The 25,391-nt window shown below is 42.3% G+C and overlaps 3 protein-coding genes across 7 annotated transcripts in view; 1 reads left to right on the top strand and 2 right to left on the bottom strand.

Moving 5' to 3' along the window:
• Positions 1-25,391, top strand: part of MGAM (maltase-glucoamylase) — a 105,102-nt gene that overhangs the window by 3,278 nt on the left and 76,433 nt on the right. The window contains exon 1 of one of the 4 annotated variants that reach the window (XM_019666788.1): positions 14,290-14,309. The exons of 2 other annotated variants lie outside the window; for them this stretch is intronic. The gene's annotated coding sequence lies outside the window, so the exon portion shown is untranslated. Of the gene's footprint in view, positions 1-14,289; positions 14,310-23,924; positions 23,941-25,391 lie in introns of those variants that run through there. One more of the 4 variants, XM_019666786.1, reaches the window with a different exon arrangement.
• CLEC5A (C-type lectin domain containing 5A) lies at positions 7-10,411 on the bottom strand. 2 transcript variants are annotated; one of them, XM_019666790.1, is made up of 7 exons: positions 10,209-10,411; positions 9,055-9,153; positions 8,218-8,277; positions 6,212-6,271; positions 5,216-5,352; positions 1,743-1,849; positions 7-568 (listed from the first exon to the last, which is right to left on the bottom strand). In XM_019666790.1, exons 2-7 carry the CDS (start codon positions 9,131-9,133, stop codon positions 436-438), a joined length of 576 nt encoding a protein of 191 aa, XP_019522335.1. In that variant the 5' UTR covers positions 9,134-9,153; positions 10,209-10,411; the 3' UTR covers positions 7-435. The 2 variants fall into 2 exon arrangements, with proteins under 2 accessions (XP_019522335.1, XP_019522336.1); XM_019666791.1 differs by lacking the exon at positions 6,212-6,271.
• On the bottom strand, positions 22,567-23,574 carry TAS2R38 (taste 2 receptor member 38). Its single transcript, XM_019666765.1, has one exon. The coding sequence runs from the start codon at positions 23,572-23,574 to the stop codon at positions 22,567-22,569; it is 1,008 nt and encodes a 335-aa protein (XP_019522310.1).

Consider the following 25,391-nt stretch of genomic DNA (forward strand, 5'->3'; position numbering starts at 1 on the left):
AAAAAATGCTCGGTTCTATAGAAACAGACACGACTGTTCCAACTGACTTGTCTCCATAAAACCGACCCTGTCCTCTGGAGATGGCTAGTCTCCAGCCCCCCAAAGCGGAATGCAAAAGCTCATTTCCCCAAACAGGCATGGACCCCTCCTAGTAGACAGATGGATGAAAGGATCATTGACTGGATGACCTGTGTGGATCCCAAAAGAATCACCGGTGTGACTCCCACGGGGACTCAGAGTGGAAGTTTGCCTCAGTTGTGCATATGCAAGTGTATTTGTGGAGGGGCTGGTGCATTAGCCTAAGGATGCCTTAGGAAGCTCCGCTAGTAACCTGTGGAAGACTGGCGCAGTAGTGTGGTGTTCGGTATTTCTTGAATTGGTCCCAATCGTCAATATTCTCTCTTGCTGTCTCCATAGGTATATTCGTTGTTCTTGTCAGACAGCCCCGACCGCTTTCTCGGCACTCCTTTCGCAGATCCAGCGGTACTTGGTGTCACATAATGCAGCATCAAATGTCTTTGTTAGGCCTATGGTCACACAGTTGAAATTCTGCTGCTGATTGGTAACACTAAATGGGAGAAGATAGCGTGGTTAAGGCCCATCCTTTCAGCCCTGCCCTTTCCTGATTCCAGTCCCCCTCTTCTGTCCCCAAATCCAGCTCTCAACTGACCCTTTCCTGGCAACAGTCCCGTGAGCCTCTATGGACTGACAGTCTTAAGTTAATGCATTCTGTGTTTGGTCAGAAGTATCTCATGGGTCATCGTCCCCTTTTTCTCCTAGAAATAATGTTTTGGTACTGAGGGTACTATGTCAACAGCAGGAGGACCAAGAGGAGGACGGAAGAGACTTCTCTTCCTTTCCTGGGCACCAGCTGGCTCTAGGAAAAATTTCGTTGGCCTTCTCCCACCTTTTTCTATTATTCAGTCCCGTTCAGTTTGCCCAGAGTCTGGTTCCATGGAACGGTCAAGTGTTTTGGAGTTGAGTGGATGTGGGATCAAATTGTGGCTCAGTCATGGTGACATTCGATGTATTCCTAAGTCCTCATCCTCAATTCAACTGTCTGTTAAATGAGGATCAATAAAAGCTTTTTCTATAGCATCATTGTGAACACTGCAGGCGATGGCATGTGTGGAGTGCTTAGCAGATGCCTGGCATTTAGGAGACATTGAATATTAATTTCTTCCCTGTGGGAAGCCCAGTTCCAGGCTGGGGAGCTGACTTGCTTTCTGTCTGACTCAACATCTTCAGATGTACGCTGTCAATGTCATTTTATCCACAGTGCTATGTCCATGGAATGATACACAGGAGATAGCTCTTGGGAGTTAAAAGTCAAAGCTTTAAGGCATAGATATGTTGCTTATCATAACCTTTCTTTAGATAAAGAAGCCATATCTGGGGAACTTGTAAGAACTTGGTAATAAAATGTGATCTGTGGGTTAAAAGAGACTTATGAGATATATCCAACAAATGATATGCGTGTGGATTTGTTTGGATCCTAATCTGAACAAAATAATTTGTTGTATGAATACTCTTCTCTCTATTTAGAAATGTTTGGTGTGTCCCATAATATAAGATTTTCCAAAAGTGTGTCTCTGGGAATAGATGGGTTGAAAGAGAGGAAAGGAATAGGAAAAGGAGCCAGGTCTCAGCCTTTGTGCTACTTTAGGACAAATCCACTGAGTCTCAGGTCTCGTCTCCGAGGCAAACAAAGATCCCTAGAAAAATGTGGGATGGTCACGTACTTGCCATTGAAAATGGACTTGTCGATCCAACGCCACCTTTTCTCTGCATTCTGGTATAGTAAGCCAACAAAATACTTCTCGGCACCAGTTATGTGCTGGAGAAAATTCTAGAAATGAAAAAAACATAAACAAATCAATAGACACGTAAACACAGACAACTGTTTAGTGGTTACCAGAGGGTAAGGAGGGTTGAGGAGAGGTAGAGGAGGGCAAAGAAGGTCAAATATATGGTGATGGAAGGAGATTTGACTCTGGGTGGTGAACACACAATGCAGTGTATAGATGATGTATTATAGAATCGTACACTTGAAACCTATATAATTTTATTAACTAATGTTACCCCCCCAAATTTAATAAATACATAAAACAGTTCAATAGACAGTTCTGTGCTGTTGCCCCCTTGTGCCAATGGGCCCGTGATTATATCTGATTCTGGGAACAAGCAAGGCAGGTGGGGGACTCAGGCTGGCTATTGCCGGCACCCACCATAACCCCAGAGAAGTAATTCTCAATCTACACAGAACATCAGGATCACCTGGAGAGCTTGTTGAAAAGCAGACTGTTGGGCCTCTTGTTCAGTAGGTCTGCTGGAGGGGACCAAGAATTTATTGTACATTCCCAACAAATTCCCAGGTGACACTGATGCTGCTCTTCGGGGACCACACTTTGAAGGAGAAGGGGAAGGGTACCGTACCATCTAAAAGAGAGTAATTTCAATGTCTTTTTCCTTTTATTCCCTGATAGGAGTGTTCCCGTTGCCAGAAAATTTTGCATTCCAAATAGGGTTCGGTCAAGTGAATTCCTTGAGTACTTGGCTAGAGAAGACAGGGAGATTTAAAAGTATATTGCTAAAGCAGATAATTCTGCAAGAATAACCTGTGTTTAATGAGTATTTGCTAACTTGACACTAATTTAAGACATCTTAGTGAATAGCAAACCACTCCAGCCGGAAGCCTGGGGTTCCTGGGATCTTCTGTGCTCTTCACCCGCCTCCCATAATCAGCGGGTATCCGAGTCCCCTTGGATATTTTCTCTATTCCTGTGGCTTTTCTCTTTACTCCTCCTTTCCCAATGTTCTCCTTCCCTGAAATATCTAATTTGATTATTTTTTAAAATTAGTTACCAAATGTAGTCATTTAACACACATTTGAGTGTCTCTTAGGTGCCAGGCATTGTGCAAGGCTGGGGATATGGAAACACATTCATTTCTCCTAAAGAAATTACTATGTAAAACAGGGATTGCCAAGCTACAGCCAGAGGGCCAAACCCAGACTGTAGCTCATTTTTATAAATAAGGCGATCTATGAAGCTGTTAGCATTTTATTCAAAATACTGAGCTTATGTCATGCTTCTGGGAAGAGGGACATAGATTTCACCACCATTTCTAAAACGTTAATCATCCCAACACGTTGAAGTTCCACAGGCCTAGTAAGAGAAGATAGACAAGTGTGAGGTGTCCCAGGTGTAGTGCGAGGAAGTTCATGCTAGACCTGACACAGGCAGAAAGGAGGATGCCATCAATTCTGCATGGATTTGAGGTTTTCCAGAGAGAATACAGATGAGGCAATACTTGAGATGAATTTTGGGAGGTAGCTGTTTGTCAGGCACATGCTAGGCAAGGGTGTGGGTCAGGTTTGGACTTCCTGGAAGAGGGGGCATCAGGTCGCAGGCCGACTGCTGAGTGGCCTGGAGATTATAGGAACTACAAGATGCTCCGTATGGTGGTTGCAGAGGGAGAAGGGAGGTGAGTTGGGAGACAAAACTTGAGAGGCCAGACTATGTGTCACGCTCGGGAAATTGGACTTGAACCCACTTTCATTTGGAAAATGGTATGGACAGTTTAGAGCCTTAGAGAGGATCATAATCAGCTCTGTGGAGGATATGGAAGAGGGGGCACAACCAGAGCTAAAGAGAAGAGTTAGAAGAATTCTGAAGAAATCCAGGTGAGAGCTGAACTATTTGCTATGGGGATAGAGAGGAAAGGATTTGGCTAGCAACTAATTCAGGAGAGAAGAGAAAAGGTAAAATTCCAGAAGACTGTCTGCGTTTGATCTTGGGTGATGTGATTACTCACCAGGGTTTGGAATACAAAAGGAGGAGCAGTTGGGGTAAAGTACAATGGACTCAGTTTGAATATGGTGAGTGTGTGATGCTCTTGAAACGTCAAAGGGGAATTGGATAGAGGAGGCCAGCTGGAGATGCTGAGCTGGAGATACAGACCTGAGACTCATCAGCAAGCCATTGGTGCGATGAGCTTTTTCTGGGGTTAACTTTGAGCATGAACGCTGGAGAATGCCAAGGACGGCACTTGAGATGCACCGAAATTTAAGGGTTGAGTAGAGGAAAAAAGGCTATTGACTTTCTGTCCCAGTCCCCTCGTCTCTTCTCCTTTGTTCTTTTCTCCTCACTGTTTAGCTCCTGTTTTTTTTCCTGAAAGTATTTTTCCTTCCCACTGGGCCTTAGAGAACCTGTAGCATCCTGACCCCTGCTTTTTGTTGAACATCTATTGGGTTGTTGGAAAAGTCATGACATATTTTTTCTATGTTTTTCGTTGCAAAAATGCGTCATGACTTTTCTGACAACCCAATATTACCAAGAGTCACAGAAGACCCTCTTATAAGTTATTCTCAATCACAGGAGGACTTTTTAGAAGAAGGGTGAAGGGGTGGAGAGGAGAGAAACAAGATGACTGGATGTAGCTCATGTCTAGCATTTTGCAAAGGCTTAGGGTTTGAAGAAGAGGCAACCATAACCCAAAAAAATTATGGTCTCAAATTGATGAGAGTGTAACTTTTTGAGTTAGAGAGATCTCAGATCAAATCCATGTGCTGTCACTTAGTAAGTGTATGACCCTGGTCAGATTACTGTGCTCTAGTTTCCTTGCATATAAAATATGGATAATAACAATAACCTCAGAATTGTTATGAGTGTAATAGGAAGTAATGCAATAAAGCTATTTAGATAGTACTAGCTATTTTTATTTTAATAATTGTACACTGCAGTCCAAATTCTATGACCTGATCTTTCATTTTTTATATTACTCATTTTGTTAATTTGTATTTCCCTTATTTACAAGGCAGACTGGGATGATACCTTACCAACTCACCTCTATGAAGTATTCTGTAGTTCTTAAACAACTTTTCTACATCAGCTCATTTGCTCATTCCTGCACTTTAAATGTCCCAGCGCATCCATGGGATGCTAGCCTACTGCTGTGCCTCATGGGAGAAGCCATAGAGTGTGGATTTCACTAACTCACGTGGGCCTGAGGAACACACCCACTGCTAGTGAGAAGAGTCTCCCACTTTCAGATTCAGAACAAGGAGCTTGAGCTCTCAGCCATCCACCCTTCCACCCCTCCACTCCTCACCCCCACCTCTCCCCAGCTCCACCAATCCAGCTGCCCCACCATCTCCACCCACTGAGGCTGGTGTAGGCTGGACTGCTTTCCTGTACCCTTCTAATGCTCTCACCAGTTTCTCGGGAGTGTTGACAATGGCCAAAGTAGATGCTTCTGTTTCACAATAGTCCCTGCTCTGGTTCCAAGACATTTCAGAGGTGGAGAGGAAAAAACATCTTCCTTGATGAAAATCCCACCTTCTGGGGCAGACTAAGGCAATCCAAGAAAAGAGAGTATGAGATTAGTGGTTGTGGGTGTGAACCCTGGAGCTGAGTCATAAGATAATGGGACACGGATTTCTTTTCTTTCTTTTTCTTTTTAAATTGGGGAACTGGGGGAGGGGAACAGTGTTGGGGAATTGAGGAGGGGGACCAGCCAAGTTGTTGTTCTTCAATCTTAGTGGTGGAGGGTGCCAGTGGCCATCTGGTTGACCATTGGCAGCGCGTGGCCTCTAAACTCAAGGTGCTGTGTTACAATCTTAGTTGCGGGTGGGCGTAGCCACCATCCCATGTGGGAGTCGAACCGGCAGCCTTGTTGTTAAGAGCACATGCTCTATCCACTGAACCACCCAGGCGGCAGCTCAGCTCAAGGTGCCGAGTTCAGTCTTAGTTGCAGGCGGGCATAGCCTACCATCAAACAGGCAGTCTTGTTGTTAGGAGCACGTGCTCTCACCAGCTGAGCCGTCCTGCCACCTGTTGGCAGCTCAGCAACAGCTCAGCTCAGGCGCAGCGTCACTGGCCCATGTGGGAATTGAACCAGCAGTGCTGTTGCTCAGAGCTCGTGCTCTCTTAAGTTAACTCTTAACCAACTGAGCCACTCGGCCAGCCCAAGGGACACAGGTTTCTTTATAACAGTTATATCAATACAAATCATCCTCAATCCAGGAAGAAATTTCACCCCATCTAGTCACAGTTTCCCCATCTGTAACATGAAGGGAATGAATTAGAAGGTCTATATGGTTCCTTTGAGCAGAAAAGTTCCATAAGAAAGGGGACAATGGAAAAAGTCTATAAGAAATCAGTATAGAAGAACCTGGGATTGGAGAGGAGGTTATAACCATGCACTTTACCTGTCCCAGAGCTCTCCGTGGGCATGGCACTGACATAACCACTCCTGAAAGTTGGGGGGACTGAAATGGAAAGAACACCGGCAGGTAGGCATATGACGGACATAGCACACAAACATCAGAGCAGCTGTCCGACCCCTGCAACTATTTGTCTCTGGACGGTGGAGGTGACAAAGGGCTCTTGACAACTCTGTGCTAGAAGTTTTCAGATATTTTCTTTCTTTGAATCCTCCATCTCCTTACTACCATTATTTGTCATGTCCCACAATCCAAGTTCTAGTTCTAGTGTTTTTGTTTTTGTTGTTGTTGTTTTGTGTGTGGCAGTAGGTGTGAAATGCTGAGAGAAGAACAGGAGAAAGGAAGAGGAATGGATGAGTTAGTACCCGAAGGGAGACCTCACTCCTTTCCCATACACACCTCTGACAGTATTGTCCCCAAAGAGCTCTGTGGAGCGCTTCCCCTCCAGGCCCCACACAGCATCTTTGCCGCCCTCCCCAGTTCTGGTGCCTGGGACCCCATATGAAAACTCATGACCCTGGCAGGCAACTTTCAGACGCTTCTTTCACCAGCACCTATCAGCTCTAAGGATTGTGGCTAACTGGAGCAAGTGTCAGAACCAGGCTGTTGGTAGACAAGGAGGCAGGTGAATGTTCCACAGATTTCCTATGGACAGAGAAGAGGCAAATATTTTTTTAACTATCAATAGGGGAATTGATGGGCCTCTGAGAGGCCTCAGTTTCCCTGGGGACACTGGCTGTCTGAGCAGGCAGCTGCAGGGGCGTCAGAGGCGGTCCACTTTATCTTCAATGGCTCAATTATTTGTCCACCATGGTTGAAGACCAGTTTACCCAGACACCAAATTATTGCTACTTATATTAATAAAACATATAAGTTGGCATTCACTTTTCATTTCAGTCTCCAGTTCAAAGGTTCTTTGTGATATGCAATCACCTGGTTTTTAGCAGAAGCTGTTTTGGGATTATAACTGAACCGAATGCCATAAATGTTCTATGAGCATTTTCTCCATAGAGCTTGGTGTACCGGGTGCCTCCGTGGATACAAAGATGAACAAGAGATTGCCCTTCTCCTAAAGATGTACATAGTAATAGGTGCCTTAACAGGAAGTGAGAGGGAGATCCTTGGAAGAGCTTGAAGAGGAGGTGGGTTTAGTAGGCAGAGCCATGCTTCACTCTCTTACCCCCCATAGCTCTGGTATCGTGCCTTGTGCTTTATGGATCATGGTTGACTAATATTTCCAATTTTTGTACTTCCTGTATGGTTGGTCTGCCATAGTGCATGACACACAGAAGGTGCTGCATACAGTCTTTGGTTTTGTGTGTGTGTGTGTGTGTGTGTGTGTGTGTGTGTGGTGGGGCAGGGTGGTGGTGGTGGAATGGACTTCTTTATAGCAATTCCTTTAGGTGTACAACATATCAGAGTTTATAAAGTACTTTCAAATCACGTTACACTGATTCCATACAAATCAGCCTCCTACCCAGGAAGAAAACTAAGAAAGTTTACTCAGTGTAGTCTCAGTTTCCCATCTATAAAAGAAAGGAAACTAATTAGAAGGCTATTGTTTTTCCTGGCTGTGCTATATTTACTTTATTCTTTCCAGCTTTATTGAGATGTAATTGACATATAACAATGTGTAAGTTTAAGGTGTACAATGTGATGATTTGATACACGTATATATTGTGAAATGATTGCAGCAATAAGGTTAGTTAACACCTCCATCACATAGTTACATAGTTACATTTTGTGTGATGAGAACACTTATGATCTTACCCTCTTAGCAACTTTAAAGTATGTAATACAGTATTATTAACTATATAGTAACCGTGCTGTACATCAGATCCCCAGAAGCTATACATCTTATAAATGAACAGGTCTTTATGGACACTTCCAGCCAAAGAATGTCTTGGGAAAGAAGCCCTTGAGAAAGATCCTTAAGAATTTGGCACTAAGAACCTGGAGGGTGGACAGGACATTATTGTCATGCACATTACCTGTTCCGTTGCTCCCTATGGGGCTGAAGCTGTCATTACCTTTGCCAAAAATCTGTGGGACTGAAAAGAAAGTCAGCTGTTAGTTCATCCCTAAAGGCAGGATGAATAGAACAACCATCCCCACAGCGGCTGCTAGGTCACCATGATTACTATTGGGAAACACTGCACTCTCTGACTCAGGTCGGCGAAGAGTATGTATGTTTTTTGTGCATATGTTCACGTATTCATAGTCATATTTTCCTCCTGCCCTTTTATGTGATAGGAATTGCACCTTCGGGTTGGGTCATGAGGAAGACACCTCTTACCCAACTGCTGCCTCCTAATCACATTTCCTTCCTCATTTATTTTCCCTACTGGCTTCTGGGGCTGGAGAAGCTTCTACTTGCTGCAGTTGCAGTAAAATCCCTTGATATGAGGCCTTTTTTACTTTCTAAGCATTGGGATGAATACGTTTCTATGTTCATAGAGGGAAATCTCTACCTCCATAAAATCCCATTATCTTATAATGCAGCTCTTACTACAGCCTATCATCAGGATGAACTGGAGCTGTATTTTCAAATTTTAGCAACAATAACAAGTACTGCTGAGTATTTCAGCTCAGGTTTCCCAGCTAATACTCTAGGGCAAAAGCTTTGTGTGGGGTACAAAGCAGGGATTCCAAGGTAGACCCCGGGACCTAGCCCGTTGTGTGTGTGGGCGAGTGAGAAGGGCATTGTCAATTGCCCTCAGGTGGAGAGACCAGGGCACTTAACCTATACATTTAACCTCACATTCTGAGAAAAGGGTTAAAGAACAAGACAATATGGGGTAAGGGCAAGAGGTTGCTCAAATACTCACAATAAAGCAGAAATAAGGTCGTTCCGACAATTTTAAGCACCACTACGATAAGCCCAGAGATGATCATGTGCCAGTTCATGATGAAGGAGATGAGGAGGCCTGTGGGGATTAGAACACAGCACCGCCATCAGTGTCTGGGGCAAGCCTTCATCCCACCAGGGTACATGCCCACGTCCTTCTCAGAGCACCTTGGGGGGCTTGGAAGGCAGGCGTGCCATTGGCAGGGACAAGGAGGGCACGGCCCCGAGGATGGATAGGATCTTGTGCTGGTTGGGAGCCCTTGAACTCGGCATGTTGCCTCTTCTTCACCCACCCCTTAGCCCTAGCCTCAGCCCTGGCCTGGTTTGTGGCCTCCTAAAGCCCATCTATTGAAATAAATCCTCTCCTAGACTTTGCGAACAATTAGCTTTGAAATGATTCTTGCTTTCTAGGGCCTTAGTTTGTAGTCTTGGCCATACTGACGTCAGCTCTCAGAAGCCTCAGTCTTTTATTTTATTTTATTATTATTATTTATTATTGTTAGTTTCAGGTGTACAAAACAATGTAATAGTTACACATTTCACTCCTCACAAGTGATAACCCTCCTCCCCCAACCTATCGCCCCCCTGACATCGTATATATCTATTACAATTCCATTGACTATTCCCTATATTATACTCCACGTCCTGTGACCATATATATATATATATATGATATATATATATATATATTCAATTATAGTTGACATACAATAGTATACAACATCAGCTTCAGGTGTACAGTGCAGTGATCAAGCCTCTACACCGTCCATGAAGTGGTCTCCCTAACAAGACATGTGCCCATCTGATACCCTACAAAATATTTACAAATTATTAATTATATTCCCCAAACTGTCTTTCATGTCCCTGTGGCAATCTTGCAGTTACCAATTTATGCTGTCTAATCCCTTCCCCTTCTCCCTCATCCTCACCCCCCTCCCATCTAGCAACCCTCAGTTTTTCCTCTGTGTCTCTGAGACTATTTCTGTTTACTTTGCTCGTTTATTCAGTTCTTTAGAAGCCTCAGTTTTTAAAAGACTAGGTCAGGAAGTCTGACAGGCAGGGCCGATGTGCTAAGGTCTTCGCGTTGGTGAAAAGCCGATAATCTGTGCAGAGAGGACAGACACATGGACTTACCTGCCCTCTCCCTGGAAGGCTTGGCTGGTTTGTAGGTGGGGACCTTCCCGGGAGTCTAATGCCTGCGAGGTGGGCAGAGACTCCTTCTCCCGAGAATACGCTCTTCTGCTATGGCGACATCCTTCCTTGTTCACACAGCCTCTGTCTTGGTCACCTCCGTGGGCAAACACTTCTTCCTGTTGAGCGTTCTTGGCAAAGGGAGCGGGTGGAGCCGGGAGGGGAAGAGATGTCCCAGCCTCTGCAAGAGGCAGCTTCCTGCAGGAGAACATTATTTGGAGAATTCGGAAAACAAAACACCCCGGGCCGGCCGAGTGGCGCGATGGTTAAGAGCTGGCTTGGGACACCAGCTCTGAGCAGCAGGGCCCCGGTTCGGATCCCACATATGAGGGCCAGTGACACTGCCCTCTCCAAAAACAAACAAACAAACAAACAAAAAACCTCAACACAGACTCCCTTTCTCTCTGTGACCAAATCTCCTTGAAATACAGTGGAAAGAAAATGCAGTCGAATCTTCACAGGTGGGAACTCTGGGGAAAGGGCGTCTGGAAATGATTTGTACTTTCTTTGCAACGTTTCTGCAAATCGAAACGTATGTAAAAATAAATGTTTTACGTCAAGAAATCCACCTGAAGTCACTTACATTAGTGAGCAGGCCCTTACATGTCACATGCGCCCCACTCACTGTCACACAGCTCTGCTCAGTGCCCTTGGTCGTGGACTTCTCCTTTCTTGCCCCAGCTGCCAGCCTTCCAGACTGTGTGCAGTGTGAGGATGGTGACTGTTCGTTACTTTTCAAGCGTGGTTCTCTGCTGGATGCAGGGGGTGGAGTGAGGGTGAGCAATCCTCAAGTCTTATTACCAAGGAGGTTTTTTTTTGCGTATTAAATTTGAAGTTTTCCTTTGATTATATGTTTTCTCCTATAAAAGCTACTTGTATTCATTAGAGAATATGGGTGAGGAAAATTGAAAAATTAAAAAAACCCATTTAAGTTCAAACATTTAATCATAGTCATTATTAACACCTCTGGGTGGGGTGCGTATTCTTTCTAGGTGAGTAGGTAGGTAGAAAGGATATTGATTCATTTAGAAAAATGGAATCATATTGTATATATTGTTTTGTAGTCTATGCACTGTAGATTAAGCTAACATTGTATACAGATATCTTTCTATGTCAAAATGTAGATTTTAATAATGTATTATTTAATACCTGTCTAGTATCCAGGTGTAAATGTATATGATTTTTTTTTTTTTTAACAATTAGAGAACTGTGATTCTTTTAGTAGAGTGCAGTGGATACGAACAAAAGTTTTAAGTTAGTCCTGGGCTTGATTCCTGGCTCTGCCATTTATAGCTGGATGTCCTTGACTAAGTTAATCTCTTTAGGTTTCCATTTCTTCATCTATAAATAGGAGTAATTATAGTACATACCATATTGTGATAATGAGCAAGATAATGCTTATAATTTTATTAGCATGCTACCTGGCACCTTGACTACAAGTTCTGACTATTCTAGCTATTTTCTCACACGCCTATTGTGCAGTGAACACCCCCCTGCCCAGCAGAAGCATCTTTGTACACACCCTAAATCATTTCCTTAGCTAAATGCTCAGAAATTTAAAAAAAAATTCTGATCAAACCTGATTTTCTCTGGTCACAGCTTAATTACATGCAGACCCTGGGTTGCTGTCCAGCATTCCACGTAGCTATTGGGCACCAGTTATGCTCACTGTGTCACTATGTTAGGAACTGCGGAATTCAGAAACTTGGTTGTTATTATTTAGGAGCTTTTCGAATAACAGGAGAGAAAATGGCAGCAACAGTGCCGACTCAGTGGACTGACCAGACTTTGTGACCGTGGGAACTATGCCTGACCTATTTGGATTGATAAGAGACCGTGGGTGTCCTGGAAGGGGATCTGAGAAAGGAAACCTAGAAGAAGAAAAAGGGGCATCTTATGATTTATTGATTAGAGTTTCAGGGCGGTATCAATATGAATATTTATAAAAATGACTTTATTTTGTATCTCAATCACACCAAGACTAATACTGTCTCTTGAGTCTTATTATATCATATAACACACACACACACAGTGTATGTATTTCCTTAAATCTATGTTGCAGGTTAATTCAGACTAGATAATTCAGACTCATCCTTTGAGTCTCAGCTTACATGTCATTTCTTCCAAGAAAATGTTCCTTCCCTGCCCTGAGGTGCCACACCCTTGTCTATTGTCTCATGATGTCATGTCCTTTTCCCTTGAAGGCACTGACTGTGTGACAGTGCACTTGCTTGCTTCCCCTGCCAACCTCTGAAGTCCTGAGGGCAGGCAAAGTCTGTTGTCACCGTTCTGTAGCCCAGCACCACCCTGGGGCTTGGCCACTGCAGCATGGCAGCAGGCTTCTAGGCCTGTGAGTTTTATAATTTATTTGCAAGGGGGTAGTAGGGCCTATAAATATTTCTAATCAATTAAAAATGTATGTGATATTCTTTATATTAACAAATTCACCGTTATCATTTTTTTCTATTTACTTTTCTTTTTATTAATTAAAGATTTATTGGGGTGACAATTGTTAGTAAAGTTACATAGGTTTCGGGTGTACAATTCTGTAATACATCATCTATTGCAGCGGTTCTCAACCTTTCACAGGGGTTGCCTAAGACCATTGGAAAACACATATTTTCGATGGTCTTAGGAACTGAGACACTGCTCCTCTATCCGTCTCCAGGCCCACATGCAGATACACCCACATACAAGTACCCGGCGACCCCTGTGAAAGGGTCCTTAGACCCCCAAAGGGGTCACGACCCACAGGTTGAGAACCACTGATCTATTGTATATATCGCCTTGTGTGTTCACCACCCAGAGTCAGTTCTCCTTCCATCACCATATATTTGATCCCTTTTACACTGTCATGGTTTTCAATAAGGATAATTTAAATGCTAGACCATCTCTGAAGGCATTGATTCCTCATGAGAAAACTTCACATCTTAAAATAACCACCGTGGAGAACAGATTGTGACTCCAGTACTTCAATGACAACTAACCACCCCTCAGTTTGTATTCATACACATGTTACTAATGCTATGTTATTTTAAAGTAAATTGCCATTCAGACTGTGTGACAACCCAGAATTCATAGAGTGCACAGAATAAGCCTGTTTCGAGAGGCACTAAAGGACCCCCTAGTAGAACTCGGTGACATGTAACCTAGCCTGAAGAGCCAGGGCCTGGAGGTGACGGGCAGCTGCGGGCCAGGAGAGAGTGAGCCTATGGGAGGCTTCAGGTTCTGGGGCCTCCCAGGAGAAGAGACCCCAAGGAAACACTCACGTTTGCCTTCCCCTTTGTGCAGCAACTTACTGAAGCATTAGACATCATGCTTCAGAGGACAGTCATTCAGCTAAATAATGAGGACGTTCCTCCATCTCTGTCAAGCTGCCCCAGCACCAGGCGAAAGAAACACTGTGCTTAGCAGTCAGACTTCTTGCTCAGGCTGTCTCTAGCCTGGCAAAACAGAACCAGAGAGAAACAAACTTCCCCCATCTTCCTTCATCAAGTCCTGTAGGACTTGACCCTTCCAGTATCTATCAGATCTCATCACAATTTTAAATTATTAAAATGGTATCCATGATATTTACAACATCAGGAAATGACCCATGTCTCTGTGCTAAGAAAAACTTTATTTCACTGTAGAAAAGTCAAATTCATAGGCATGACTAAATTCTGTGATCGTATGTGTTAAAGTCAGACTTGTTATTCCAAAACCACTGTGGCAACATTTCACAGTAGCAAGGAACGGAAGTAAGTCTGTGCATTGCATCATTTATCGGAAAACGCACTGTGTGAAGATATCCTTGGATGTGGCAATTGAAACTGTATAACAGACATGTTCAAAAGTCTGGAACCACAGAAAAGCCAGGGCTTTGCATGATGAATTGCATTCACAATACAATAGTTTGTGGTACTCCATGCTTTAGACATGAACAAAAGGAACGCGCACACACAGCGTCAGTCCCAAGTGTTTCAACTGGAGACTGGTTATTGAAATGATTAGTAGGCTCCCTAGGTGAGGTGATGTTTGAGTGCCTAAAAGGCTCCTCCACAGGTAAGTGAAATGGTTATACCTTCTCTTGTGTTTTCTCATGGACTTATTGGTCCAATTTATGGATTTTGTACCACCCCGTTACACTGTAGAGGTTTTGGTTGCAAGTGTAAGAACATCAGTTCAAACAAATATAGGCAAAAGTGGTATGCACTGGCTCATGGACTATGATGAGGGGTTTTACAATGAAACCAAAGCTGGACAAGAATGTAGCTGGACGTCTGGAACATCAGAAGCCAAAGGAAACCAGGTTTTGCTATAACTACCTCTTGTCTCCGATCATTTGTTTGTAAGAGGAAATAGGAAACATAGCCACGAGAAGCTTCTAGATTTTACGTCTGACACATTTTTTGTTTTTTTTTTGTTTTTGGATTAAGTTAGAAAAATCCCAAGGCAGATTTTTATGGGTTTGGAATGGACCCATCAAATACGGCCAAGGGCAGGATCACGGTAAACATTTTAGTTGGAGCACAAGGAGGAGCAGTTACCTGAAGGTGGAGGTGGTTGTTTTCAGAAGAAAGACCGTACTGGGAAGGGAAAAAAAAAATCTCACCCATTCCAGCCATCCTCACTACTTGCCTGCTTGTTCCTCCCAGAACTATGGCCTCCAGCCTTGTCAACATATTCCCTCTACCTTTTTAACCCAAATCCAAATGTACGTTTTTGGTTCTAGCTTCTCTCTCTCTCTCTCTCTCTCTCTCTCTCTCTCTCTTTTTAAGCTTCTCTTTTGATGACCACAAATCTATTTCTAGTTCCATCTTCTAATGTGAATTTTGGTTCTTCATTTTCAAGACTTGATTAGTGTTTTCCAACTACATGACAGAATGTCTACCCAGTTTTATTAAGTTCCAAACCACATTTACTGTTTTCACCAAACTCAATCCAACTTCCTTTCTCAACTTCTTTATTTTTGGTAGTGATTGTATCATATCACAGCCCATCCACACCCTGAAAACCTCCTTAATTCTCCCTCCTCTGTCAACCACCATATCAACACACTAGTTGATGTTTTTCAAAAGCTCTCTTATACCTTCCCCATTCCCTCTATCTCATCGTAGTACAAGTCTCTCATTGCAGTTGGAATGCAAATGGCTCAAACCCTTTGCCTCCTCCCCTTCAAATCAGCATTAGACAACACCATCAGACAAATCTTTATAAAATTCCTGCTATGATCATGTCACTTCCATATTTAAGGTTCTATTATAACCATTAACACGAAGAAGCCTAAACTCTTGAGTTTGGGAGAAAATATTGATAAACTATATATCTGATAAAGGGTTAATATCCAAAATGTATAACTAACTCATGCAACTCTATAGCAAAAAACAAACAACCTGATCAAAAAATTGGCAGAGGACTTGAATAGACCAGTTTGATTTTTCCAGAGAAGACATACAAATGGCCAAGAAGTGCATGGAAAGGTTCTCAACATCACTAATTATCAAGAAAATGCAAATCAAAACCACAATGAGATATCATCTGTTAGAACGGCTATTATCAAAAAGGCAAGCGATAACAAATGCTGGTGAAGATGTGGAACCTTTGTGCATATTGATGGGAATGTAAGTTGGTGTAGATACTATGGAAAACGGTATGAAGGATTTTCAAAAAGTGAAAAATAGAACTACCATATGATTCAGCATCCACACTTCTAGGTGCAGAGCTGAAGAAGACGAAACCACTATCTCAAGGAGCTATCTGCACTCCCTCTTTGTTCACTGAAGCATTATTCACAATAGTCAAGACACGGAAACAACCTAAATGTCCATTAACAGATAAATGGGTAAACAAAATGTGATATATATTATTCAGCCATTAAAAAAAAAAGAAAAAGGAAACTTTGCCACTTGTGACAACATGGATAGACCGTGAGGGCATTAGGCTAAGTGAAGTAAGAGAGAAAAAGACAAACACTGTATGATCTTGCTTATATTTGAAATCTAAAATCATTGGACTCAGAAACAGAGAGTAGAACGGTGGTTGCCAGGGGCTGGGAGAATGGGGAGATGTTGCTCAAAGGGTACAAGCTCTCAGTTACAAGATGAATGAGTTCTGGGGAGCTAATGTACAGCATGGTGACTGTAGTTAACAGTAGTATATTGTATACTTGAAAGTTGCTGTAGAGATTTAATATTCTCACCATAACAACCACCACCACCACCCAAATGGTAATGATGTGAGGCAAAGGATTGTTAACTAACCTTATTGTGGTAAACATGTCACAATAGATATGTGTATCAAATCATACACTGTACACCTTAATCTTACAAATGTCATATGCCAATTAGATCTCAAAAAAGGTGGGTGGGTGGGTGGGTGGGAATGCAGTATATTGAAATCTGTGGGATATGGCAAAACATGTTTAGCAGGAAACTTAAAGCTTAAAATGTTTACATTAGAACAGAAAAAAATATTTTAAATTAATGATCTAATTCTCTGCCCTAAGAAGCTAAATCAGGAAGAGACATTAAACCTAGGAAAGTAGAATGAAGGAAATAATAAGCAATAGAAAGTGAGTAGAAGAAAATAAAAGAATTTTGGAAATATCAATAAATTGATAAATCTGTAGCTAGAGAAATGAGTTAAAAAGAGACAACAAAAGGTATCAAAATTAGGAATTAAAGGGGCTAACAAAACAAATATTATAAACGTTAAAATAATAAAGGGGTATTATGATCAAATTTATGGCAATAAATTTAAAATTTTAGATCAAATAGATAAATTCCTTGAAAAATACAACTTACTAAAATAGATACAAGAAGAAATAGAAAATCTTAATAATACTATATCTATTAAACAAATTGTAATTATAAAAATAAAAAACCTTCCTGAATAGGAAATTTCAGGCCCAAATGATTTCTCTGATTAATGCTATCAAATATTTAGGGAAGGAATAATACCAATTTTACACAAGTCTTAAAGATAATTAAGAGATTGAACCATGTCCCAACTTGTGTTATGAGGCCAGAATAACCCTGATACCAAACTTGACAAAGATATTAAATAAAATACAGGTTAGTAGTCCTTATGAACATAGTTGCAAAAATTCTTTTTTTTTTTAATTTTTAATTAAAGTTTATTGGGGTGACAATGGTTAGTAAAATTACATAGGTTTCAAGTGTACAATTCTGTAATACATCATCTATATATCACATTGTGTGTTCACTACCCAGAGATGCAAAAACTCTTAACAATACATTAGCAAGTCAAATAGAGCCACACATAAAAATAATAATACATTATGACTAAGTGGGGTCTTATCCCAGGAATGCAAGATTAATTTAACTTTGTAAATTTAACAATGTAAATCATTATGTTAACAAAATAGAAGAGAGAAGCCATACAGTCATCTCAATAAATACAGAAAAAGGTTTTAATAAAATTCAACCCCTATTAATGGTAAAAATTCTCAGCATATTAGGAATAAAAAATAGTCTTTCTTAATTTGACAAAGGAGATCCATGTACAAGCGATCTAATGTTACATTATATATATAAGTATAATATTAAAATAAACATAATATTATACTTAATGATTAAATAGTGATTTTCCCCTAAGATCAGGACCGAGGCAAGAATATATACTCAAATTACTTCTAGTCAATATTGTACTGGAGATTCCGGGCAATGAAATTAGTTAAATAAAAGAAATAAAGAGTATTAAAATGTGGGAAGGACGGGCCAGCCGAGTGGCGCGGTGGTTAAGAGCTGGCTTGGGATGCCAGAGGGCCCCGGTTCGGATCCCACATATGAGGGCCAGTGACACTGCCCTCTACAGCTAAGATGCTGAACAACAGCTCAACCTGGAGCTGGGCTGTCCTGAGTCGCTGGTGACAGCGTAGGCTGCAGTCCCTGCTGCAGTGGGTTGCCATGGGCTACCGTGTGTAGCCAGCAGCCAGCGTGAGCGGCCAGCAGCCACGGTGAGCCCAGTTCCCCAGCACTGTTCCCATCCCCCCAATTCCCCAATAAAAAATAAATAAATAGATATAAATAAAATGTGGGAAGGAAGAAGTAAAATTGTCTTTATTTGCCGATTACATGATTGTTTAAGTATAAAATTTCAAAGAACCCACAAACAATTACTAGAACTAATAATTTAGAAAAGTCATAAGATACATGATTAATGTACAAAAATGAATTATATTTTTATATACGGGCAGCAAATCACTGAAAAATACATTTTTTTTAAAGATTTTTATTGGGGAATTGGGGGGAGGGGAACAGACAAGTTGCTGTCTTTTTGTTCTTCAGTCTAGTTGTGGAGGACATTGCTTCACTGGCCCAAGTTGGCACCATCATTGCACTCTTCCCGGGTGAGGCATACCAGTTGCTGGCTTCTGGATGGCTGCTCATGCTGGCTGCTGGCTACACACGGTAGCCCATGGCAACCCAGTGCAGCAGGGTCTGCAGCCTACACCATCGCCGGTGACTCATGGCAACTCAGCTCCAGGTTGAGCTGTTGTTCAGCATCTTAGCTGTAGAGGGCAGTGTCACTGGCCCTCACATGTAGGATCAGAACCGGCAGCCCTGCTGCTCAGCGCTCATGTTCCCAAGCCAGCTCTTAACCAATGCGCCACTCAGTCGGCCCCAAAAATAAATTTTTTAAAAATTTCATATTCAGTAACATAAGATATTAAATATTTAGGATAATCTTATCAAGAGACATGTAAGACCTTTACACTAAAAGTTATAAACCATCACTGAAAAAAATGAAAGATGTAAATAAATAAATGAAGAGATATCATATTTGTAGGTTGTCAGACAGGGTATCTTTAAGAAGTCAATTTTCCCAAAGTTGATGCCTACTTTAAACACAATTAGAATTTTAACAGGTTTTTTTAAAAAAATAAACAGATTGTTCCAAAACGTGTGAATTCAAATACGCCAAAGACGATTTTGGAAAAGAATAGTAAATTTGGAAGACTCAAATATTTACCATTGATCTATAGTAGTAAAAAAAGTGAGATTTTGGTGACAGGATAGACAAATATATCAATGCAACACAATATAGAAACCAGAAAGAGATGCATGAATACATTGTCATGTGATTTTTGACAAAGGTGTCAAGTCAATTCAATAAAAAAGGGAAATCCTCAAAAATGGTACTGAAGTAACTGGAGAGACATGGAAAAAATAAAGTTCAAACTTACTTAATGTTAGATATAAACTAAATGTAAAAGTGAAAAAATATTAAAATTCTAGAGTAAACCATAGAATATTATTTTTGCATTTTAGAGGCAGGCAAATATTTATTAGAGATGACACAAAAGCACTAAGCATTAAAGGAAAAATATATGAAAAATTGGATTTTATCAAAACTCAAGATTTTTGCTCATTAAAAGACACCATTCACCATTAAGAAAATGAAAAGGCAAACTATAGTCTGAGTTGAAAATTCACATTACATTCATTAGATAAAGGGCTTGTATCGAAGATACATGAATTGTGTATGCGTTTGTGTATATACACACACATACACACAAATGGTACAAGTAAAACTACAAATAATAAAAAGAAAACTCAATATGACAAGGGCAAATCAAATGGTTACTTTAAAATAGAACATATACAAATGGCCAAGAAGCACATGAAAAGGTGCTCTATATCATTAGTTATCAAGGAAACGCATGTTAAAAACATAGGAAAAGGGTAAATGGGGTCAAATACATGGTGATGGAAGGAGAACTGACTCTGGGTGGTGAACACACAATGTGATTAAAGATGATGTATTACAGAATTGTACCTCGAAACCTATGTAATTTTACTAACCACTGTCACCCCAATAAATTTTAATAATTAAAAAAACAATACTGACAATACCAAATGTTGACAAGAATGTGGAATAACCCCCCCCACCTTGTTAATGAAGACATAAAATGCTAGAATTGCTTTGGAAAACCCTTTAGCAGTTATTTGTCAAGTTAAATATACATCAACTTTGTGACACAGTAATTCAACTCCTAGGTATTTAAGAGAAATCAAAACTATGGCCACAAAAAAAGATGGATTTGAGAATATTTATAAAACCTTTATTCATAATAGCCCCAAACTATAAACAATGCAAATGTTCATCATTAGTGAGTAAACAAATTGTGACCCACACACTAGTAAGGATGAACCTCAGAAACGTTATGTTGAGTGAAAGTAGCAACAACAAACATTTTCTATATGATTCCATACAAGCACAGGCAAAACTGATATATGGGAAGAAATCAGTACAGCGGTTACCCATAGTGAGTGGGTGGTGATTGACTGGAAGAAGAACCCTGGAACTTTCTGTGATGATGGGAATTTTGCGTATCTTAATAGGGGTGTTGGTTACATGCATGTATATATTATTAAATCTCACCAAGTTACACGTTTAGCATGTGTGCATTTTGCTCTATGTTAAGTTTACCTAAGAAATGAAAAAAATACTGTAAACAAATACTGAATTTTTGTTAGTCGTTTTGCTTTTTGGCAGTATTATAGGATAGCAAATCTGAAACCACGTTTTCTGTTATAAGCAAATATGCAAAAATATTGAGCCTAAATAGAAGCTATTTCTCATGTTAGAGAAGGAATTACAAATGTGTAAAAAGGGAAGACTAAAGCAAACTAAATGTAATTGGGGTGGAATTGGACGTATCAGTAGGGGGTGATGGGTGGGGGCAGAAAGGAGGGAGAAATGGAGCAAAATGTAACTAATGAGCACATGTGGATAAAAGGTATATAGGAATTCTTGCAACTTGTCTATAAATTTGAAACTGTGTCAGAATATAATATTAAAAATAAAACCGTGGAGAGCAATAAAATGTAATAGCTGTCCCAAGAAAACTTACACAAAACAAGGGAAAACAAAATAAGAAGGATGTCCTGTAATTTTTCCCTTTATGATCGTGTTCCCCCAACATGATCAAAGCTCTAGGGGAAAGTGTAATTCAAAGGTCACAATACAGTTCAGTGGGAGGGCCACATCACCCAGGTCAAGAAAAGGGGTGTCTAGAACAGTGGTTTTCAACATTGGTGGGACCCTAGACTCACCCAGGGAGCTTTAAAAAAAAATGATGCCTGGGTTTCATCTCTAGAGAGTCCATGTAAATGACCTAGTTTATCACCTGGGCATTGAGATGTTTAAGAGCTTCCTGGGAGATTTTAATGTGCAGCCAAGGGTGGGGACTACTGCCTTGAAGGGGCACTTAGGACAACTTGGTGTCCACCAAGGAAAGGAAGCCAGACGAAGGTGTAACTTGTAGCCGTCAGAGGTGATGGAAAGGTAAAACCGAGGGGAGGAATTGGATCTGAGGTGGCCAGGTGCCCGAAAGGAGGAAGCAGTTTCTCAGCAGTTCTCAGCTGTAGAACTAGGAGCCTGTGTCGGTGACCTGCTGTGTCTTTGAGTCCAAAGATCTATGTCTGGCACTTAGAAAAGGTTCTCTGCAGAGCCTTTTAGGATCTGATGTGAGGAAGGCCTTCCTGGCCAGGTCCCCGTGCAGGCAGACAGAGAAGGCTCACCTGCTAAAAACATACCTTTCAGCTAGTCTGTAGGCAGGTTCCCCAGCTAGAGTGACCAGTGCTTGGCACCAGGCAAAACTCTGTCTTCAAGGTCAAGTACAGCCGAGTGAGAGGCACTTGTGGCGCTGGTGTTCAGGGCGCCCACTGAGCAAACGTCTCTCTCTCTTTACCCCCACTCTGCAGCAGGCTGAATGTACAATTCTGAGTCAGTGTCTTTTCAGACAAAATGACCCCTATCTGGTTCCAGTAGAGGCTTTAATCAACTGCCTCTTGAAGCTGAAGTGGTGACACAATTGTTCTTCCAAGCTTGTCTTTTTATATCTTGTTTCCATGAAAACTGGGGGCTCTGAAGAGGGTCCTGTCATTGCACAGTGGTGAATAGTTTCAAACTTTATGTTAGCACCTGCTTTAAGAACTAGGCTTTGTGGTCATGTGCCAAGCCACCCCTGGTATCTTGGGATTTAGATATTATTTTAGAAGACCTGATTTCTCATGGTTTGGCCCACAGCAAGCATTGATAAGCTATAGTGTGAAAAGCATGTACACTGAGCACCTTGCCTCTTCATTTTGTTCATTTTTATCAAAACAAACCTAGGGAACTAGTGGCATTCTAGTTGCCTAGGCCATGTGTGGAGCTTTATTATTTTATTCTGTGGGTGAGTCCATTGATGGAGAGCCGACAGACTCCCAGTGATGGTTTGCAGAAGAAATGGGAATTGGCTTCTGGATAATCAGAGATGTATTCCAGGGAGCCCATTGCATGTCCACCGTCAGCATAGATCTGATGTCCTGGGATCTGCCTTGCAGTCTGCCCTGAACTTGAGGCTGCTCTGAGCCCAGAGTAGAATGGTGCCCATCGCTCTCCTCAGCTTGGTATTGCCCGAGATCAGGGTGGCTGCATGTCCCGAGGGACAAGCTGCCATTATCCCTACACAGACCATGACCCCAAGCTTATTGTGCCACAGCATTAGTAAGGGCACTGAGAGGAGGGCAGCACAATGGGCCACCAGGTAGAGGCAGATAAACGAGACCAGAAACTTGAGAGCTTTGATGTGGGCCTCCAAGCTGGGGTCGCAGGAGTTTCTGGTGTGGGCCCTCATTGTCCTCAGGTGCTGCCACAAGGAGACAGTCAGCACCCCAGAAGAAACCAGAAAACACAAGAGAGGCGGGATGGACCCCAGGCTGCAGAAGAGGAAGGAATAAAAGAAGCTGAGTTTTTCCCTTTGCAAATTGAGTTCTGTATTGTTATTCATGAAGAGCAGAGTTGTGACTGTGAAATGAGGCCTAGTGAAAAATTCCCAAGAGCAGAAGGTAGCGCAGACAGAGGTGAAAAAGAAAGTACTCAGGAGCAGCCGGGAAATCTTCCTGGAGACGCAGCTTGCCAGGCGGAGCAGGAGGGTGTGGGAGAAACGGACAATCTTGGAGCAGTACAGGAGACTGAGGCAGGTGGCGAGCCAGAGGCCAGCTTGGTGTGTGATCATCCAGAGCATGACGATGGTCTGGTAGTTGACACTCAGCGGGTCTTTCATCTGCTGGAAGTGGGTGAGCTGGATGGCATCCAGAAACAGCAGCCCGTGCAGGAAAAGCCGGCTGAAGCTGAGACTCAGCAGGACAAGATCAAAGTTGCTCAGGGGCTGCCTCCTGACCACATCCCGAAAGTTCACCAAGAAAATGAAAGCATTGGCCAGAATCCCTACTGCAAACTCCAGGACCGAAAGGAACAGAAACACTTTCTTGGCTTCGTAGGACACAGTTACGAAGGGAGTCAGAGGCAACATGATGTCTCTTCTTACTGGACGCGCGAACCTAAGACTCACACGCCACCCACTGGAGAAGAGATGTGCACGTTCCCTTCACAAGACATTCGGCTCTTGCCCTAGATCTGCGCTGCAGTGAATGCAGAGAAAGTCCTGGCAGGAAAGTTAGAGAGATACTGTTGCTCTAGAACGTCTCTTGGATGCACACAAAGGTTCCTCGTAAGAGTAGAGGAATGATGGTTCTGTCTTTTGAGTGATGCAGAAGCTTTTAAGAAGCCCGGGTGTTTCTGTGCAGCAGCCTCCCCAGAGGGCCACAGCACAGCATCACGGATGCAAACAAGCCAGGGTCTCAATTTCCCAAGCCCAGCTTTGCATGCCCCCGCACAGGTGAGAAGAGACTGGAATTTGCTTATGGGAATCGGCAGCAAGCAAAGCATATGGTCTTCATGAACTAAGGTTTGCAATGTTGCCTCTGGCCATTTGCATGCCTTCTGTCACTGCTGAGGCATGGCTCTTACTATAGACTTGGTTTTTACCATGGCCAAGGGCATGGTGCCTCCCCGGGCACCTGTGTATTCAACCGTCATTGTTGTGTGTTATGCTAGGCACTTGCTTGGCAAGAGGAGCATCACCATGAACCAAAAAACACCTTTCCGTGAAGGGAGAGGGTGGGGGGGAATATCTGGCTTGGATTATCCCAGGAGCCTTTTATTGCTCGCTCTACCTCCCAGCCCACTCCGTGACCCCATTTCCCACAAAGCAGCAGCAGTAGTGATCCTAAGGTCACGTCATTGCTGTGTTCCAGCCTTTCAGGGCCTTCCGCCTCCATCATCATGAAACCCGAGTCCTGACAGTGGCCTGTAGGGCCCACATCCATAATCACAACCTCTGTCCCTTCTCAGGTTGTCTGTGGTTTTTGCTTCGTCCTTCACTCCACCCTAGCCCCATGGGCTTCTTTCATGTCTTATGAACTCACCAGGCACCTCCCACCTCTGACCGTTGCACTTGGACTTCCCACTGCCTCAGTGCTTTTCATCTGCATACGCCAATGTCTCACTTTCTTCTCAAAAGTCACCTTATCAGAGAGACCTTCCCTGAACATCTGATAAGTGGTATTCCTTACCCACATGTCGGGTGCTTCCTATCATACTTTGCCTGCTGTGTATTTCTGCTGTTTATACTCAATTATTTATTGCCCATGCCCAACCCCCACTAAAAATGTAAGCTTCATGAAAGTGCAGAGCAGGTACTCTAAGTATTTTTTAAATGAATGAATTTCCACAAATGAAGCATTTAGTAGTTGATAACACCCTCATGGATTGTATCTAGGACATTTTCAACATTCCTGGGGGTTCTATTCTAATGCATGTGGCTGTAATTTCTGGTCTAGCTTTCTCCCCTTTTAAAAATTTCCAGATACTTGGTGAGCATTGGCTTTCTGGCAGCTCTGATTCTCCTAGTTCTCTAAGGGAATCTGGACTGATTTTATGCTCACGTCTGTGAGTTCTGGAAACAAATCTGGCTAATTACTCAACGGAGATTGGAGAACTGACCATTTCTTTATTTTTTATTTATTTATTTTTTAGCTGAGCCATTCTGCCACCTGTTGGCAGCTCAGCGGCAGCTCAGCTCGGGCCGGGAATCGAACTGCTGTTGCTCGGAGCACAAACTCTTTTTTTTAAAAAAAAGATTTTTATTGGGGAATTGGGGGATGGGAACAGTGCTGGGGAATTGGGAGAAGGGGAACAAACAAGTTGCTGTCGTTTTGTTCTTCAGTCTAGTTGTGGAGGACGTTGCTTCACTGGCCCAAGTTGGCACCATCATTGCGCTTTTCCCGG

Source organism: Hipposideros armiger, unplaced genomic scaffold (genome assembly GCF_001890085.2).
Source record: "Hipposideros armiger isolate ML-2016 unplaced genomic scaffold, ASM189008v1 scaffold_478, whole genome shotgun sequence".
Classification (NCBI taxonomy): domain Eukaryota; kingdom Metazoa; phylum Chordata; class Mammalia; order Chiroptera; family Hipposideridae; genus Hipposideros; species Hipposideros armiger.

Excerpts from the sequence above, each read along its gene's own strand:
- CLEC5A (XM_019666790.1), bottom strand. The coding sequence starts at position 9,133 with ATGAACTGGCACATGATCATCTCTGGGCTTATCGTAGTGGTGCTTAAA. Across the intron at positions 8,278-9,054 it reads GACCTTATTTCTGCTTTATT|TCCCACAGATTTTTGGCAAA; the intron begins GTGAGTATTTGA and ends CTTTCTTTTCAG. Across the intron at positions 6,272-8,217 it reads CATAGGGAGCAACGGAACAG|TCCCCCCAACTTTCAGGAGT; the intron begins GTAATGTGCATG and ends TTTCCATTTCAG.
- TAS2R38 (XM_019666765.1), bottom strand. The coding sequence starts at position 23,574 with ATGTTGCCTCTGACTCCCTTCGTAACTGTGTCCTACGAAGCCAAGAAA.